Source organism: Leptosomus discolor, chromosome 2, assembly GCF_034619465.1.
Source record: "Leptosomus discolor isolate bLepDis1 chromosome 2, bLepDis1.hap2, whole genome shotgun sequence".
Lineage (NCBI taxonomy): Eukaryota > Metazoa > Chordata > Aves > Leptosomiformes > Leptosomidae > Leptosomus > Leptosomus discolor.
Window position 1 is genome coordinate 35265959 of NC_141392.1, and position 16762 is coordinate 35282720.

Sequence of the window (16762 nt, forward strand, 5' to 3'; positions counted from 1 at the left end):
AGATGTGCGTGATAAAACAGTGGTGCACTGTCTGTTCCCCAGTGATCAAGAGGTTAACCTTAATTCATCTCGTCCCCTCCCTTAAACAGGTTCTGTGAGGAGGGCTGCAAATTAGTGCTTAGAAGACAGAGCAGGGAGATTAGCTTTAGGGAGGAAAGGACTCCCCATTCCAGCTCTTAGGAACCTCACCAGGAAAGTGCATTTCCTTTTCTACTTAAGCTCACATATTATGCCTTCTTGTCACAAATGTTATTCCTTGAGGAAAAGTCCTTTCTGGCTCTATCTCGCAATCTGCTGAATCATTCCAAGTGTGTGGTAGAAGAGAGCGACTGTAGCAAGAGCCAGGCAGAAAACTGCTTAGGCTTTGGCCAGAAACAGGAATCCCAATATGGTACTTCACATGGGGATGTACACCAAGGTGAAGGAGGATTCCCATGTTTCCTCTTGTTCACATTGGCCTGAGGAAGAGCTACAGCACTGCCCGTTGTTTCCTAAGATACCCTCAGGCTACAGAACTGCATAAACCCTGGCATCCATATGATGCTGTCTGATGATATTCATTGGGCAAACACAAACTGCACCTTTCCAACACTGAGAAATCACAATGCTGCTTTTTCCCCACCAGGGCAGAGAAGTCGTCTCCTTCCCAAACTTCAAGCATCTACCACTGATCTATTGCTGAATTTGTTAACAGATGAAAAGGGGAAAACTTAACCAGTAATGCGAAAAATACAGAAATCATTCTATATGGAATCAACCTTTTACTTCACAACTGAAATAAAATTGGAGTATTTTGTTGGTTTGCATATCTAAAAATAATCACCGAATCTATTTGTGCAGGTATTTTTGAACCATTTAGAATGTGCAGTAGAAGAAAATATGTACAAAGAGAATCACTTCCTCAGAGTACAGTGATTGTCACATAATGGTTACTTACAACTAGTAGAAGAGAGGCGTTCGCCCAATGCAGAATTTCCCTTTGTGATTAGTGTTTGCCAGCGCAATATGGTATATATTCTCAGAAAGCTGCTGATGGATGGCTTGTTCCCTCCCACTTCTGTGGAATTCCCAAGCTCTGCAAACAGGAGGATATATATAGCCTTCCATGGTATCTCCATCCCATGTATTTGCAGTAATTGCCAGGAGATGGTATATGGTCTCTGGGTAAGAAGAAGGTGGCAGTCTGTGTCATTGCAAAAGGAAGGAGCTGTTGTTCAGCAAGCCCTCAACCAACAAATTAATGGTCTTAGTGTGCCGTGGTACAGCCCTCTGGGGTTAACCTCACCTTTAGGTGAAGTTCCACATCCACACTGCTCCCTTCCTACTTTACTGCATCTCTAGGTGATACTCAGGTGGTGCCTTCTAGAGCACATTTAGAGGTAGTTTTTGCTTGTGAATTTTGTTCTTTTTCCCCTTGTTTTACCTCATTGACACAATCTTCCTCACCATAGGATCTTCAGAAAACTTAGCAGCCTGTGTTCATGCTGAGCTGAGAGAGTTAGGAGGAAAAGCAGTGTCACCACCTACCTTTTTCAGTCCCTGGAGATTCATGACTGTTTAGCATGACTTGACTGGATTATCATCTTCAGAGAAAGCTGTATTGAAGGGTCTGTGAGGACAAAACTCAATGCGAACTTCTACAAGGACTTCTGAAGTCTTAGGAGATTTGGGGTTAGTCTCTTCCGTAGGGGATTTTGAGGCTCCTACCAATATTATTGGGGCCAACATTTATCTATGTTGCAGCTAATATCTTTCAAAGGATTGATTTGTTATGATCTACAATACCTTCAGTTCCCTTCAGATTCCACTAAGTCTGATGGGACTCAACACTTGCTGAAGGTTTTAAGCGATGAAGGAGGTTAAGGGTAGTCACTGTCCTACCTCATAGTTCTGCAATCTGAGTATGAGCATATTAAGTTTCCCCAGTAAAGCTTTGGCATCACTTTTGATGAGAATTGAAGGACTTCATCTGCCCGTTAACAAAATTTGATGCAGCTCTTAAATTATCCTCAGCGAGTGACATGTTTCCTTTTTCTTGCAGGTATCAGAGATTTGAAAAAGCATTTCTGCTAGCTGTTGACATAGGTGCTCGGGACCTGTTTATGGTGAGTAATTTCTGGAGACAGAGGCTGTTGTCAGGATGTTAGTTGTCAGCTTTTGTGCACAGCAAAATGGATCTGTGTCATTTGCAGTCTTAGACACATGCTGAAGACAGAACTGTTCTACCTGGTTTGCCCTTTGCCATCATGCAACTCGTCAATAGGAACTGACTATCTTTAGAGTCGTTGACATTTTCCCTAGCATGGCCTAAAGGCTTTTCTTTATTTTCCAGGAATTAAGGTATACGTTTTTGAACTTTCCCCTTCTTCATCTCTCCTGATGTGGGTGAATGTCATCTTTTGCTCTAATAAGCTTATACATTTCTAATCCATTCCTTTAAGAAGTACAACTGCTGAGTCCTGGACACAAGAGCTGGCCATATCCTGGGGATCCTGAATGCTCTTAGTTTGTCTCTTAGGGCTTTGTGAAAAGTGTCAAATTATGAACGCTTCTACAGGTACTTTTAAAACAACAAAGCTCAGCAGCATCAACACAAGGGGTTTTACGTTTCATGCACTCTCTGCCCCCTCCCATTTAATTAGCTACAGAAGTAAAATTAACCAGCTCTTTAAAGGTCCTCTGTGTGAGCTCTGCAGGAGGCTCTTGTTTTATAAGATCTTGCAGCACAATGTCAGAGTGAGGTCAGATGGACAAAGCCAGTCGTGCTTTCCTAGTCTCTCAGCATGTTGCTGCTCCACAGCTGATTTCATTGTTTTCAAAGAAACAATAGGAAAGGGGCTTGTTGAAAAAAAGGCCCTTTGATGGATTCGTTTGCTTGACTCTTTTGCATAATGAAGACATTCTGTTGTTTAAATTAAGCTTTGACACTAGATGTTAATATCATTTATCCCATTAAGTCACTTGCCCTGCTAGTTCAATCTTGATATTTAAATTGTATGTTAAATTACACAATTAAATCCTGCTTTTATGAGTTATGAAAATTCCCTTCTAATTATATAAAAAGTTGTGTGAACCTTTTGATGTTTTTTTCACGGTTCTAATCATCTGGCTTGTTCCATCTAATTAGAAAGATGTGAATGCTGCGATAAACTTTTCTAAGTATGCATCAAAAGAATGTGATGGAAATGTCAGACTTTTAGGAAATCCATTGCGTGTTTTATGTTTACTCTCCTCAGTTTTTCCTCTTTTTAGCTCATGTTTTTCCTTTTCTCTTTTTATTGAATTTGACTTCTTCAATACAAATTTTATACCTAATCAAGCTAAGCACTGCTGCAGCCACGTGTAAGATTCAGATTGTAGCATGTCTGCAGGAGGTTACAGCTTTTTGTTGGGGGCTCTCCCACTGCAGAGATAATAAATTCTTCCTGAGTAATTTCATCCATTCTGGCAGAACAAATGACCCAGCATTTGGCCTGCCATCCCGAGGGCCCTGTCTCATATGGCTGAGAACATTACCTACATGATCTTTTTTTCTTTTCTTTCCTGCGCTGACAGCAGGACTGAGGGAGCATCTCTGTCCCAGGGTGGAGAACACCAGTGTTGGGTCAAGCAAGAGGTGGGTGCTATGGCTGCTAACGAGAGGGAGGGACTGTCACTACCTGGCTCCACAAGTGGTCACACGTCTGCCTCTCAACAAAAAAAGTTCTCCAGCTTCCTTCAAGAGGAGTTTCAATGTTCACAGAGAAATTAGGTCCATCCTCTCCTACTCTTGCTTTCCCTTTACTCTCATAACATCTACTCTCCATTTCCCATCTCACCAATGCTCTTAAACATAAATACATATTTCCACATAGTTCCTCCTGGCTTACATTACTGCGAGATCAAAACCAGTTCTATATTGTCCTTGTTCTGCTTGCATTACCTTTGAGATTCCTCATAGTTTCCCATGAATTATGCAACAAGCAGCACACACACCTGCCTCTTTGAATCCTCTGTTAACTCGCTGCCTCCTCTGGGGAAATGTCCTTTTGCTAATTCATCTCCTAAGTAATGTACTAATCAACAAACTTTACAGTTAGCTAACAATGGCACTGCTGCAACACTACTAAGTACAGGACTCAAGAAGTTTAAAGGTGCATAGGTCATAAAAAGTATTTATTTGTGCCATGGTAATTTCTAGGGAATTGGGCTTCATTGCACTAAATACAGTGTGAAAATTAGATAACCTCTTCTCTGAAAGCTTGCAGTCCTTCTATGTGTTGGTATAACAAAACTATTGCTCAGCAAAGTTTGTACTTCCCTCACTTCTGCTTAACACTAAATACTTTGTATATATTGTTTATATAGGTCAAAATGCAATTAATAACATACAACTTGACTTTATTTAAAGCATTTATGGTTATGTGCAGTGTGAATAACTAATATATAGGCCAATTATTTGTGCTGTTGTTTTACAGCCCAAGGAAAGCCATTTGTAAAACCTCATATGGCTCTAGGAGTCACACCACCTTATTCCAAATTAACTTAATGGATTTTCAAGAAAAAACAGTAGACTAAAGAAACGCATCTGACGACATAAGCGAAATGAGAAAGGAAAAATCTATTTATCAAAGGGGAACAGAGAAGGAACAAAACAGGAAAGGATAGAGAGAAGCAGGTATAACAGAGGCTGAGGAGGATCCAAAGTTGAATACTCATCTTCTGAGACTTCTAAGAAAATGTCCTATGTCTTGAAGAATTAATCCTGAGCATCTCTTTCACCAACCAGGGCTCTGCAGCTTCCTGTTATTTGTTTTGAGATTGCAGAGAAGTTTGAGAGAGTGCTATCTGAGGGCTGGTTTCTTTCATAGAAATGAAAAAGAAAAAAAAAGGCTTAAAAGTTAGTCCTGTAGCTATAGCGTCACTAGTATGATGCCATAACAAGACACATGCACACTGCTGTGTCTCTCCATAAGCTTTACCCTCACGTCACATCTGAGCCCATCAATTATTATCATCTCCTACAGAGTTCAATAAAAAAATAAAACTGAAAAGGACCTAATATCGTGAACAACAGCTGCATTTATTGGACAGTGACTGATCCAATCTGTGACAGAAAAGATCAAGCAATAGAAGGGTTGTTAGCTTGAAATCCTTTTGTAGTATGCTCCAGCTCTCAGCTGCTGAAAATTCAAAAGGCCATCCCACGTACCAAAGGTAGCAAAAAATGCAAGGAAAAGACACTTTAATAAAACTGTCAGATCTTGGGTGATACACTGATGAGGAAAGTGCCTGTTTCGAAGAAACATTGGAATTTTGCCCAGAAATATCCTATAGACAACTGCACATCAGTGTTTCAAATGACTTCTCACTGAGGGCCAGCTCTGTGAGTCACAAAGATGAGGGTAAAAAGGAAGTAGTCAAAAAAGTAATCAAACTGTTAAATGATAAAATACAGCCCTTTCAGCAAACTCCTGATATTGTCACCATTGTTTTTGAGAGGGACGTGATCTTTAGACTGATAAATTCTTAGATAAGTGTGTGAAAAAGCCTGCAATGAATCTTCAGCTAATTTGTTCTTTTTTTTTTTTTCTGTCATTCTTTAAGGCACCCTCTAATCCAGTGCTTCTTCTTTCTCTTTTATTTTTTTCTAGTTTTATTCTACTCAGAGAGTTATACATTCTTAGAAAAATCCAATTTTTCTGGCTTATTTGAATGAGGAACACCTAAATTTGATCTGAAATTGTCTAATTAGAGGTTTTTATATCTGTAATCTTTTCTTTCTAAAGCTTGTTTAGAGATAGAGACAAGAGCTACTTTTTATTTTTTTAGTTCTTTGTGACAGCAGCTTGAGGAAGCATGAAGAAAGCTGCTTACCAGCCTGCTGCTTTGTCTTTATTTCTTTTGTGACAGCAGCTTGAGGAAGCATGAAGAAAGCTGCTTACCAGCCTGCTGCTTTGTCTTTATTTCTTACAAAGCCCCTGTTAGTTAGCAATGGATATGCAGCATCTTTACATTTCTTTACTCAAAACAGAAAACATGGGCAAAAACAAGATCTGAAAGTAACAGATGTTTTGATACACATAGCACACACAACCTCTTCACTGAAAGAACTTGGTCACTTTCTGCAGTTGTTTCCATCCCCTCCCCAAGTTTGTTATTTAAAATTGTGTTGAAGTATACAACACTTCTGTTTTAGTTTAAACTACAAAAAGACAGTTGTTAAGCATAGTCAGAGTGTATTTTAAATTAGTGAGCGCAATCTGCCTTTACATTCAAATCTTTTTAAGTTCAGACTTGTTCAAGAGCCCTTAGGTTTTCTGTTGTTATCTAAATAAGCTGACAATATCTGCTGTTTAATCTTCATAGAAATCATACCTTGCTACTCAGGTCCTTTTCTCCTGACAACCATGTTAGACCTACAAAGAAAGGAAGTACAGAGTTCGCAACAAGTTCGTAACTTTGCTCCAAGACACTTGTACGTTTTTTTAGTCACACCTGTGGTTGTAATTAGAAAATGTTGCCGTCTCCTGCAGACTGTTGGGATCCTACAAGTCAGTACCAGGTTGTCCTGTGTCATCAGTCTCAGTTTCCCTAACATTCTCAGTTTGCATCTTTTTTTATTTTATTTTTTTATTATTATTATATGAGGGGATAATAAAAGCAGCATCTTTTTCTCCTAGCATTATTACTCTCACTTTTTTTCATCTAGCTTCGGTTTCTAGAGTAAGATCAATTTTTCCTGTAAGACTTTCTGTCATTGATGAAGGTGGCAGTAACTCACGCTGAGAAGGACAGTTTCACCTGAAATCTTCTGCGTTAGTGAGAATATAGTTGCTTGTATGGTATGCAGGGGTCAATATTTCCAGCAAATAGTCCTATTCCCTTTAAATTCCTGCATGCAGATAGTTTGCGGAAGAATGGCCAGGAATGACTTAAATCTTTGGATACCAAATTGTATCTTTGGCAAAGAAGCAGGGGGAAAAAAACTTTGCCAACTGTTCTTGGGTTTCCCTCACTTCATATGTCTCAGTTCATGCACAGAGCAGCCTGTGGCCATGATGCCAAAGGAGAAGGGGGTTAATTATCTCTTTATTAATGGTCAAGGATGAAACTTTACTTCAAGGGCCAAAGCCAAAGGCAGTGAGACTGTCATTCGTCAGCAGGAATATATTCTCCCACAAACTGTCCTATATCTAGTACAGGTGGTTTTCACCTCAAAGGTTAACACACAATAAAAAGCCTTCAATTCAGCTTGTGATGATATGTCCCTGCTGCAGCTCACTGATTTTTTAACCCTAGATTAAGGACTAAATCCAGAGTATTGACAACTCTTCATGCTAGACAACAACATGTCTGGAAAGCCCCTCATGGTCCAAGAGTGACTCAGGAATCATGTCACCCATGATTAACCATTGTTAACTCTTATTGCCTCCAGTATCACACAAGGAGGACCACCAGCACCTTACCCAAAGAACAGTGAGTGTAACATGACAACCTCCAAACCAAAATTAGTCCCAAAACTCGTGTGCTAGGTGGAAGCCTTAACTCACTTGAAATAGGGGCTGTCAGCCAGAAGTTTTCCAGTACTTCAGAACTGGGTTACACATAGCCATCTCCTATCAACCCTCTTTTAATTAATGTTGCACCAACAGAAGTTACTTTAAAAGCAGACAGATTGGTTTCTTTCATACACTGAGTCAATAGCTTCACTTTTATCGGTGCATGATTGGTCAGTGTTTTAGTCATTGCTGTATTCAACAATGCAAGTAAGATAATAAATTTGCATTGGGAGGGAATTAAAATGTAATGGCAGGTTCATCAGTTCCATCTGTGTTTGTGATCTAAATAATAAAAGAACCTCTTTCTTTCAAAATCCCTTTTGTTACTCCTATGAGATTCATTTTAGATTAATCTTTTTTTTTCCTCTCTTTTATTTCCAAAGGACATCCATTACCTTGCACTAGATAAGGGTGAATTGGCACTAGCTGAAGTGGCAAAGAAAAAGGCTAATGACATTGATGCAGAATCAATAACTACTAGAATTGGTAAGAATTATACTAGAATTGGTAAGAATTAATGGTGTTTAAAAAGCCCTTTTTGTTTTAATCAATACTTGTCCTGTACAACACCATGTTATATTTGTAGGTGGGGGGTGTTGTTTTGATTGCATTGGTTTCTTTGAAAGTGAGACTATTTTTATTCATAACTGAAGAGGGCGTCTTATAAAATAACTTAGCTTTGCCTTTCAGTACCCACGTGAGGATTGCAATAGCTACAAAGCAAAAAAGATTTATGCTATGGCTATATATAAAAGTTCGGGCTGTACAAACTGAACTGAGTGCAAGAGGTAGGGGACTAAATCTGAAAATCTTTGTTCATACCAGCGTTAAAGGCCAGATATGGCAGTCTCATTCACCTCCAACTATTTCCTTGTGCACACTGTGCCAGTAACTGACATCACATCATGAATGCTTTGGCAGCATTCAGGTGAAACATTTACTGATGTGAACACAGGCTCAGATCCTGGCTTTAAAATAACAGCTTTGCATGCAGTGGGATTCTTGCCATTCCAAAAGGAATATCAATGCAAAAATTGCAGGGTTAGACTAGCAGCTCAAACACAGACGACTTTTCAGGCAGGGGAACTCGTAACTCATTCACTTTCTCTTTGTGTTTCCTCTGAATTGTCATGAAGAGATGTATGCAAATATGTAGACCATTCTGATATTGGGACTATAGCACAAACCAGGCAGAAGGGGTCTAAGTCTAGGTAGCTGACCTCCAGCAGAGACAAAGTAGACAAAGGGAAAAAAGAAGAACACAATGTTTGTATCAAATATGCACAATGCTGTTTTGCTTATTCTACTGCATCTTTGAATATTAGCGGAAATCACTGAGCTTTTGTCCTTGTCCCATGCCAAGAAGTAGAATATGATTAAAACTTAGAAGGAGTCCCAAAGCCTTTGAGATCTTGGGTAACATAGGATTCCTTTAGAACTGTACATCTTGGTCTTACTCAGAGCATACAAGGAAATGCCATTCAAATCTATAGAAATGCAAAGAGGCAGTATGTGCGTTTATGTGGCTATTTCTATATATTGTATAAATCCGTGATTTTCAAGGCTATGCAATACTGTATCACCTCCTTCCCTCTCCAGCAGAGTAGATATCAAGCAGTGTCTCTCCCTCTCCTGAACTCTTTTCTTCAGGGTCTTTCATTTTCAAGCTTAAGTCACTTTGGGCATTTTTTTTGCACCACAACTGGGCCGTTGGGTAAGCACTTTCTCCGCTAGAATTGCCAAAACCAACATTTGTTTAGGTCATCTGTTACTGGGCACTCTTAAAAGTGTGCAGTTACATCTCCCTTGCTTTCTCTTCTCTTTTCTCTCTTTTCTCTCTTTTCTCTTTTCTCTTTTCTCTTCTCTTCTCTTCTCTTCTCTTCTCTTCTCTTCTCTTCTCTTCTCTTCTCTTCTCTTCTCTTCTCTTCTCTTCTCTTCTCTTCTCTTCTCTTCTCTTCTCTTCTCTTCTCTTCTCTTCTCTTCTCTTCTCTTCTCTTCTCTTCTCTTCTCTTCTCTTCTCTTCTCTTCTCTTCTCTTCTCTTCTCTTCTCTCCTCTCCTCTCCTCTCCTCTCCTCTCCTCTCCTCTCCTCTCCTCTCCTCTCCTCTCCTCTCCTCTCCTCTCCTCTCCTCTCCTCTCCTCTCCTCTCCTCTCCTCTCCTCTCCTCTCCTCTCCTCTCCTCTCCTCTCCTCTCCTCTCCTCTCCTCTCCTCTCCTCTCCTCTCCTCTCCTCTCCTCTCCTCTCCTCTCCTCTCCTCTCCTCTCCTCTCCTCTCCTCTCCTCTCCTCTTCTCTCTTCTCCTCTCCTCTTCTCTCTCCTCTTCTCTCCTCTTCTCTCCTCTTCTCTCCTCTTCTCTCCTCTTCTCTCCTCTTCTCTCCTCTTCTCTCCTCTTCTCTCCTCTTCTCTCCTCTCTTCTCCTCTCCTCTTCTCTCTTCTCTTCTCTCCTCTTCTCTCCTCTCCTCTCCTCTCCTCTCCTCTCCTCTCCTCTCCTCTCCTCTCCTCTCCTCTCCTCTCCTCTCCTCTCCTCTCCTCTCCTCTCCTCTCCTCTCCTCTCCTCTCCTCTCCTCTCCTCTCCTCTCCTCTCCTCTCCTCTCCTCTCCTCTCCTCTCCTCTCCTCTCCTCTCCTCTCCTCTCCTCTCCTCTCCTCTCCTCTCCTCTCCTCTCCTCTCCTCTCCTCTCCTCTCCTCTCCTCTTCTCCTCTCCTCTCCTCTCCTCTCCTCTTCTCTCTTCTCTTCTCTCCTCTTCTCTCCTCTTCTCTCCTCTTCTCTTCTCTCCTCTTCCCTCTTCCCTTCCCTCTTCCCTTCCCTCTTCCCTTCCCTCTTCCCTTCCCTCTTCCCTTCCCTCTTCCCTTCTCTCTTCTCTTCCCTCTTCTCTTCTTTCTTAGGTAATTGTCCTTTGCACCTAGTATAAATAAGATACCTAAGACTTGTATCTGGTCACTATCTATTCTCTTACTCTTGATCCAGAAGATTAAGCCTTAATCTGTGTCTTCATTTAATTCCTTGCAAACTAATGCTGTCACTAGATTTCTGAAGTTAGGGTATTTTTAAGTTTACTGAGAACCTTATATAGTATTGTAGACATATATGCAAAGAGAGGGATAGGGAAGAAACCTGAGGTGATCACAAATGTCTTACTTGCATATCAGATGTAATACATGTGTTACTACAATTCGGTTATAAATGTGCAGGCACACAGTCTTCCCCTCCTTCACAACAGTCCTACAGTTACCTCTATAATGCCCCATAAGCATGAATTATTAAAGTCACTTTGTATGATGAAGTCTTTAAAGTGTTCTCGTTTGCTGAATAATTAACTATAAGAATGATTTAAAATACTTCAGTGCCCCTGGGACAAACTGTCACTGAGATTCAGTCTGTAAACAGTAATGAATTTGCAACCAATTAATTTTGCATGAAAATAAACAGGAGTTTCCCATGAGTTTGTTTCACTGCAGATTGGATCTCACCTTAAACACGTGAAACCTCAGCCACAGATTTTGTTTTATTATGTTTTATTCCAATGTCCTTTCTTGATGATGTTTTTATTTCATAAACTGTTGTTAGCAAAATAGGTGTCATGAGACATGAACTTTGTAGACCCAGTGAAAACAAAAGGTAACAAGTAATTTATATATAAATCACTGTATTTGTCTAACATTTTGAGAGGGGGCGAGAAACTCATTGCAGAGCCAGAAGCTTTAGGATGCAATTTCAAGCAAGTCTCTGTCCCCTAACCATCTCCTAAACCCAGTCCTCTGCTCTCTGGGGCTTTCAGCCACTCAGTTCACCAATGGTCACACTTCCCAGATCAACCCCCACACTTCTTGAGCACCCACTTCAGGCTCCTACAAGAAGGCAGCAACCTAAGCAAACAGAGGCAGCAAGGTGCAATCAGTGCTATTGATCCCAAGTTATACTGAACACCTCCCTAGATAATATCTGGCCTCTCTAAGACATATTTCATATATATATTACAGTGTAGTATTTGGTCCTAAATAGTACAAATGTGAAACCGTTCTTGTATATCAACATCTGAGTTAGCCCATCCCCAAAACTCAGCTCAGCGCTACTTGGAAGTACCATGAGTCAGTGCTCCTGGCTGATTCCCAAGCCCTTGAGAGTACTCTGTCTTGCCCTAGATATATTTAATTTGTCAAGATATTTCTGTGTACAGAGCTCACTTCAAATGTAATATATTTCAAACAGGCTTTTGGAAAAGTTTCAAGCACCTACAAATAATGTAGAATGACAATATAATTTCAACTGAAATTCATAGATGTCAGCCAGAGTTCTATAATCATTGTTAGATTCCTCACATATATCAAGATTTGTGTCAAGATAAAACTAAAAATACATTAATTATTTTTAAATTTTCTGAATTTTAGCCCTTCTTGGTTCCTCACATGATTGCTGTTTGCTATACACCATTTTGAAGAAACCACCCTCAAAGCTAAGAGTGTCTGGGTGCATGTGGTAAAAACACCTGTAGACCTTCAGAACATAGTAGTTTGGTGAGAATATTGCTGAGGAAGATGAAGTGTCAAGTGAGCTTGCTGCTATTCCCTACTATGGTTTTGGCAGAAGTAGATGTTTTGTTCAACTGATTAAAATCTTCTAAAGAAAATTATTCTCATAAGATTTTATGTTTGACAGGCTGTGAAAATGCATCTTGAGGCATGAGAAGATTGAAGTAATGGTACCATACATCTCAGAGACTGCATTAGCTGTCTCCTCTTTCCCCACTCTCATTTGATCAGCAGACCAGTGGCCATAGATATTGTGGTTTCCTCTGCCAAAGATTTTCTGTTGTATTATTTCTGTAATAGATCTACGAGTTCCTTAATGAGGTCAGGGAGTTCTCATTTAGCCTTGCCTAAAATGTATACTGTATTCCTCATTTCACTTGATTAAAACAGAGAGGACTTTCTTCAATATTGACAGTATTTGTGGGTTACTAATAAATTCTATTTATGGGTGTGACCTCGTATATATGTTTCTGGAACAATATTGTCTGTGGTGGAAGAGTGCATCTGTTCAGTGCTGTAAACTGTAGGTTGCTGATGTAAAATTTGAGTTGCAAAGAACTAACATGGCACAGCCTGTTAAGAAGTGCCATAACTAATAATGATCACAGGGGTGAAGAACTCAACCTTTCAGACATCATTGCTCAATGAATATCCAATGAAGAGCATATGTAGTCAGCGTCAGAAAGTTTCCCAAGGCCAACTTCCAACAAATTGCATTAGGGCCCAGCAAGATGATTTTAACCTTCAAATCAATAGCTTTCACCCAAAAGGAATTCATGTTGTGACAAGACAGATAACTGCTGCATAGTTGAAAGGCAAATTGGGAAACCTAGTATTTCTACTTAGAATTAAACTCAGAATATTAGTTACACTAATGTTTAGACAATATTTCTAACAGAGGTATCTTAATAAAAACACTGATGTTGAGATAATTGCATTGTTCTGAAATGCTAGGTGGGACTGACTAACATTTTGATGGTTCAGTAACGTCTTATGAAAGCGCTTGAGGTTTTCCCACTTGAAATAGAATTTTGAAACATTTCTAGAAATATTCCATAATGTTTGCAAGTGTGATAGGAAATCTTATCAGTTCTCACAGACTGATGTCTAATTTCCCATACTGTTCATAAGATGACATTCAAAATGTAGAGGCCCTAAATGTTTTACCTTACTGGCAAGGAATATAACCAGTTTGAACCTTAAGTGGAGAATGTATTCATTTCTTCTTAGTCTAGTGATAGTAGTTTATATTCAATGGCTTACATGTTCTTTGTGATAATTAATAATGGCACATGCTGTAGTGTTTTGTCTTCCATACAGTGTGTCTGAGATATAGCCTGGTCCTGCATAGAGTCTGCTACCTCCAAATCACTTGCAATTTACTCAGATCTTCTGTTCCTGACAGTCCTGGCAATCCCGCTTGCGTTTCAAGACCATGTTTAGAATTGTCCCCCTGTGTTTGTAACCACCCTTCTCTGGCCCTGCATTAGCCTAGTTGGTAACATTTGTTCCTCTTCTGATCCATAATGACTCCTTTCATATATCAAGCAATAGACTTCCATTACCAGAATTCCTGCCTTCTACAAAAAAAATGACAAAGAGCCTGGTCTGGAAGGCTGCTCTACTTCATGTAGACTGCTTGAGTCCCCTGGTTTCAAGAGGAGCTAGCGGCACCCAGCACTCACGGCATGGAAACCTGTTGCAATGGTAGTTCTGAATGTACAGCCTGGCATACCTGCCTCACTGGGAGTGTAACAATATGTTCCTGTATAACTAAGTGGATCTGCTGAATCTTCTTCTTTATTCTGATGTTTAGCTTTTTGTTAATTTTCCAACTAGTAGTGAGGATTTTACTCTTATCAAGAGGTTACAGGCACTAATTTCTCCCCTCCTTGTGTTCTTTTTGAGAAGTTGAGTCATTTGTTTTGCTTAAGGTCTATAGTAACGTCAAACTATTTTTGGCTCCACCTCATCTCACCTCTCCACTTGCTTGTGTCATGATGTCAGTTTTGATCTATACCTTCCCACTGCTAGACAGCTTTGCCTAAAGACATAATCCTTAGCCCCTAATAATTGTAAGTACATCAAAGGCTAGCTGGTTTGCTTAGCTGCAGAGGTCTACACAAAGATCTGTGTATCTTCACTTGAAAGAGATTTATAGTTTTGTGTCAAGCTTTAGAATAATCATGGCATTCCATTTTTCCCTTCTTTATTATGACGTATTCTTGCCCACTACAGAACCTGATTTAAAAAGCACCACTGTATGCCTGAAATGAAGACACTATTCTCCTTAATATTTTAATTTTAATGATCCTCATATTTTGTAATATCTGTCAGCAGTAAAATTGTTCCCTATTTAATATGAAAAAGTCTTACCAGGAAGTCATAGATTAATAATTTCTTGCCTTCATTTTAAATGATGAAAAAAAAGAAAACTCAGTAACTGGAAGACCCAGCTTTAGGGATTTAATTTTTTTATATCTGTGGCTACATACTATGGCTGGTTTATAAACAAAAAAAAATACAGTATTTCCAAATTCTGGAAGTTCAAAGGAGTTGTCTGTGTCTGATCTGTATTTATTCTACTAACAGGTTGATGCAAGGTATGTATGGTCTCTCTTCTTAGATCTTTTCAGTAATTTCCATCTTATCCCTGTAACCTCCAGCAAAGTTGGTGAACCTAGCAGAGAATGGATAACACTAATTACCAAGTAAACAACGTATTTTCCATGGCAGCATATCGAGAAGTAAGTTACAAAAGTGAAAATAATTCACAGAGATATTCCTTGGGTGAGGATGTTACATGATAAAGAACAGTTCAGCATAAAATATCTCGAAGGGATGCCCATGGCATGGCATTGAAGTAAAGAGAAGCAAGTCAGTACTCAAGTATCCATTGACATTATCGCTAGGAATTTAAGTAGGAATTTGACTTCTCAGCCCTGACTCCATAGAATGAAATCAACTTGAATAAAAAGCACACACAGTTAAAATAACTGTTGAAACAAACTATCAAAGAAATGGGTGCATGGAAAGTGTCTTTGCATGGAGACTAAATGAATACCTCTCTGGGAAATAGGACTTAGCCAAATACGGTTTATGCATTAGTCAAACACAAGTTTTTCTGGCTTGGTGTAGGATACCTTGATGAAATTTAATGACCTCTAATTCACTGTAGGTCAAACTAGATGATTTACACTGTATCATTATAGTATAATATTCATATGTTCTGGATTCCAGTCTTGCCTACAGCTCTGTGAAAAAGCCCCTGGTAAATCTCCCATTAGCTTCAAAAGGCCCACATGTAGGCTAAAAGGCTGCAGTTAAAAGCCACATAATGTATATTCACACATCTCATGGTATGCACGTGTGTGTGTACATAAGTGGGTGTTATATTTACACATACACAGCCAAAATCTGGCCAGTCATAAAAATAACTCCAAATCTGAACACAAGCGCTAGATTAATTATTACGTATTTATATTTTGCTTCATGACATCAGCAGCCACAGAACCCGCTGCTGCTTTTTTTTCTGAAACAAGAAATGATCGCAGTAGGAGGTGCTTTCGTAATTGCCGTAGCTGCCTGAGAGCCGCATATCTGTACGTTCATGGTGTGTCAGAGGCATGTTTGTCTGACACAGCCTAGAGCCATCCTTGATCCTCTAGTTTTCTGATAGGGCAATTTGCCGGCTGCATTTCTACGCACCAAAAAGAGTTGGCAAACACATATTTGCGTGGCAGTTGGTATGTGTTTTGTCCTGTTTGTTCTGCGTATCGTAATCTGATGTGACAGGCTGCAATTCATTACATCAGTGGCATGACAGCAGAGGAATTGGAAAAGAGGTATAATGGTGCGCTGATGCGAGGTGTCAATTTAACGTTTGATTGTAATATTTCAACATAAAGTCTTTTTATAATGGCCTCCTGAAGAACGATCACCCAATATTCCCCATGTGGGTGAGTTTCAGAAGTAGTGACCAGATATGGTATAGTCAACATCAGGAGAAGGCTGTAGATTCCTGTGCTCAGAAGGACCAACTCTTGTAAATATGAGAATTTTGCACATCTGATCTCTGATCGAACAAAAAAACAAAAATGTGAAGGACTGTTTATTTATTGCCTCCTCTTTCACTACACTCCCCAGCCACACCACAGGCCCTTAAGTGAGGATACCATGGGATTGCCCATGGCAAAATCAGAGGTTGAGGCCATTTTCCTTCAAAGACTCCTGCACAAGAGACTACTTGACGGTTCACCCCTGAAAAACTCCCACAACAGAACTGAAGGTGTTTGATGACCTGATGTTAGTTCTTGTTGAATGTTTTCAGCCTAGCAAAACCAAGTTCCCTGTTAAAATCCTGTCTCAGGGCTGGTGACATTCTGATCAGGATGTTGCTGGTGAAAGTCATAGGGAAAAGCTTAGCGAGGCCTGAGAGTAAGCTTTGCATCCATCGCTGTTGTCAGTCTTGCACTTTCTAAAGTGCCAAACTTGGCCAGAAGAAGAATAGAAATGGGCTGTTTAAGAAAAAGCGTTGGTGAAAAACTATTCAACAGTGCATAATACAAGGCAGTAAGTACATCCAGAATAATGACTTTTTTCTTCCCTCAACGTACACTCTGTATTTCATTTCAGCTATTTGAAATATCTTTTCCCTAAATATCCTTCCTGTTGGTTAGTCTGCACCAAGACTTCT

At 39.8% G+C, this 16762-nt stretch overlaps 1 protein-coding gene across 1 annotated transcript in view; it reads left to right on the top strand.

Moving 5' to 3' along the window:
- WDPCP (WD repeat containing planar cell polarity effector) overlaps positions 1-16762 on the top strand; it is a 105281-nt gene that overhangs the window by 55730 nt on the left and 32789 nt on the right. Inside the window, exons 11-12 of the mRNA XM_086460867.1 lie at positions 2042-2105; positions 7925-8027. Coding sequence (XP_086316993.1) covers positions 2042-2105; positions 7925-8027 — 167 coding nt within the window. The remainder of the gene's footprint in view (positions 1-2041; positions 2106-7924; positions 8028-16762) is intronic.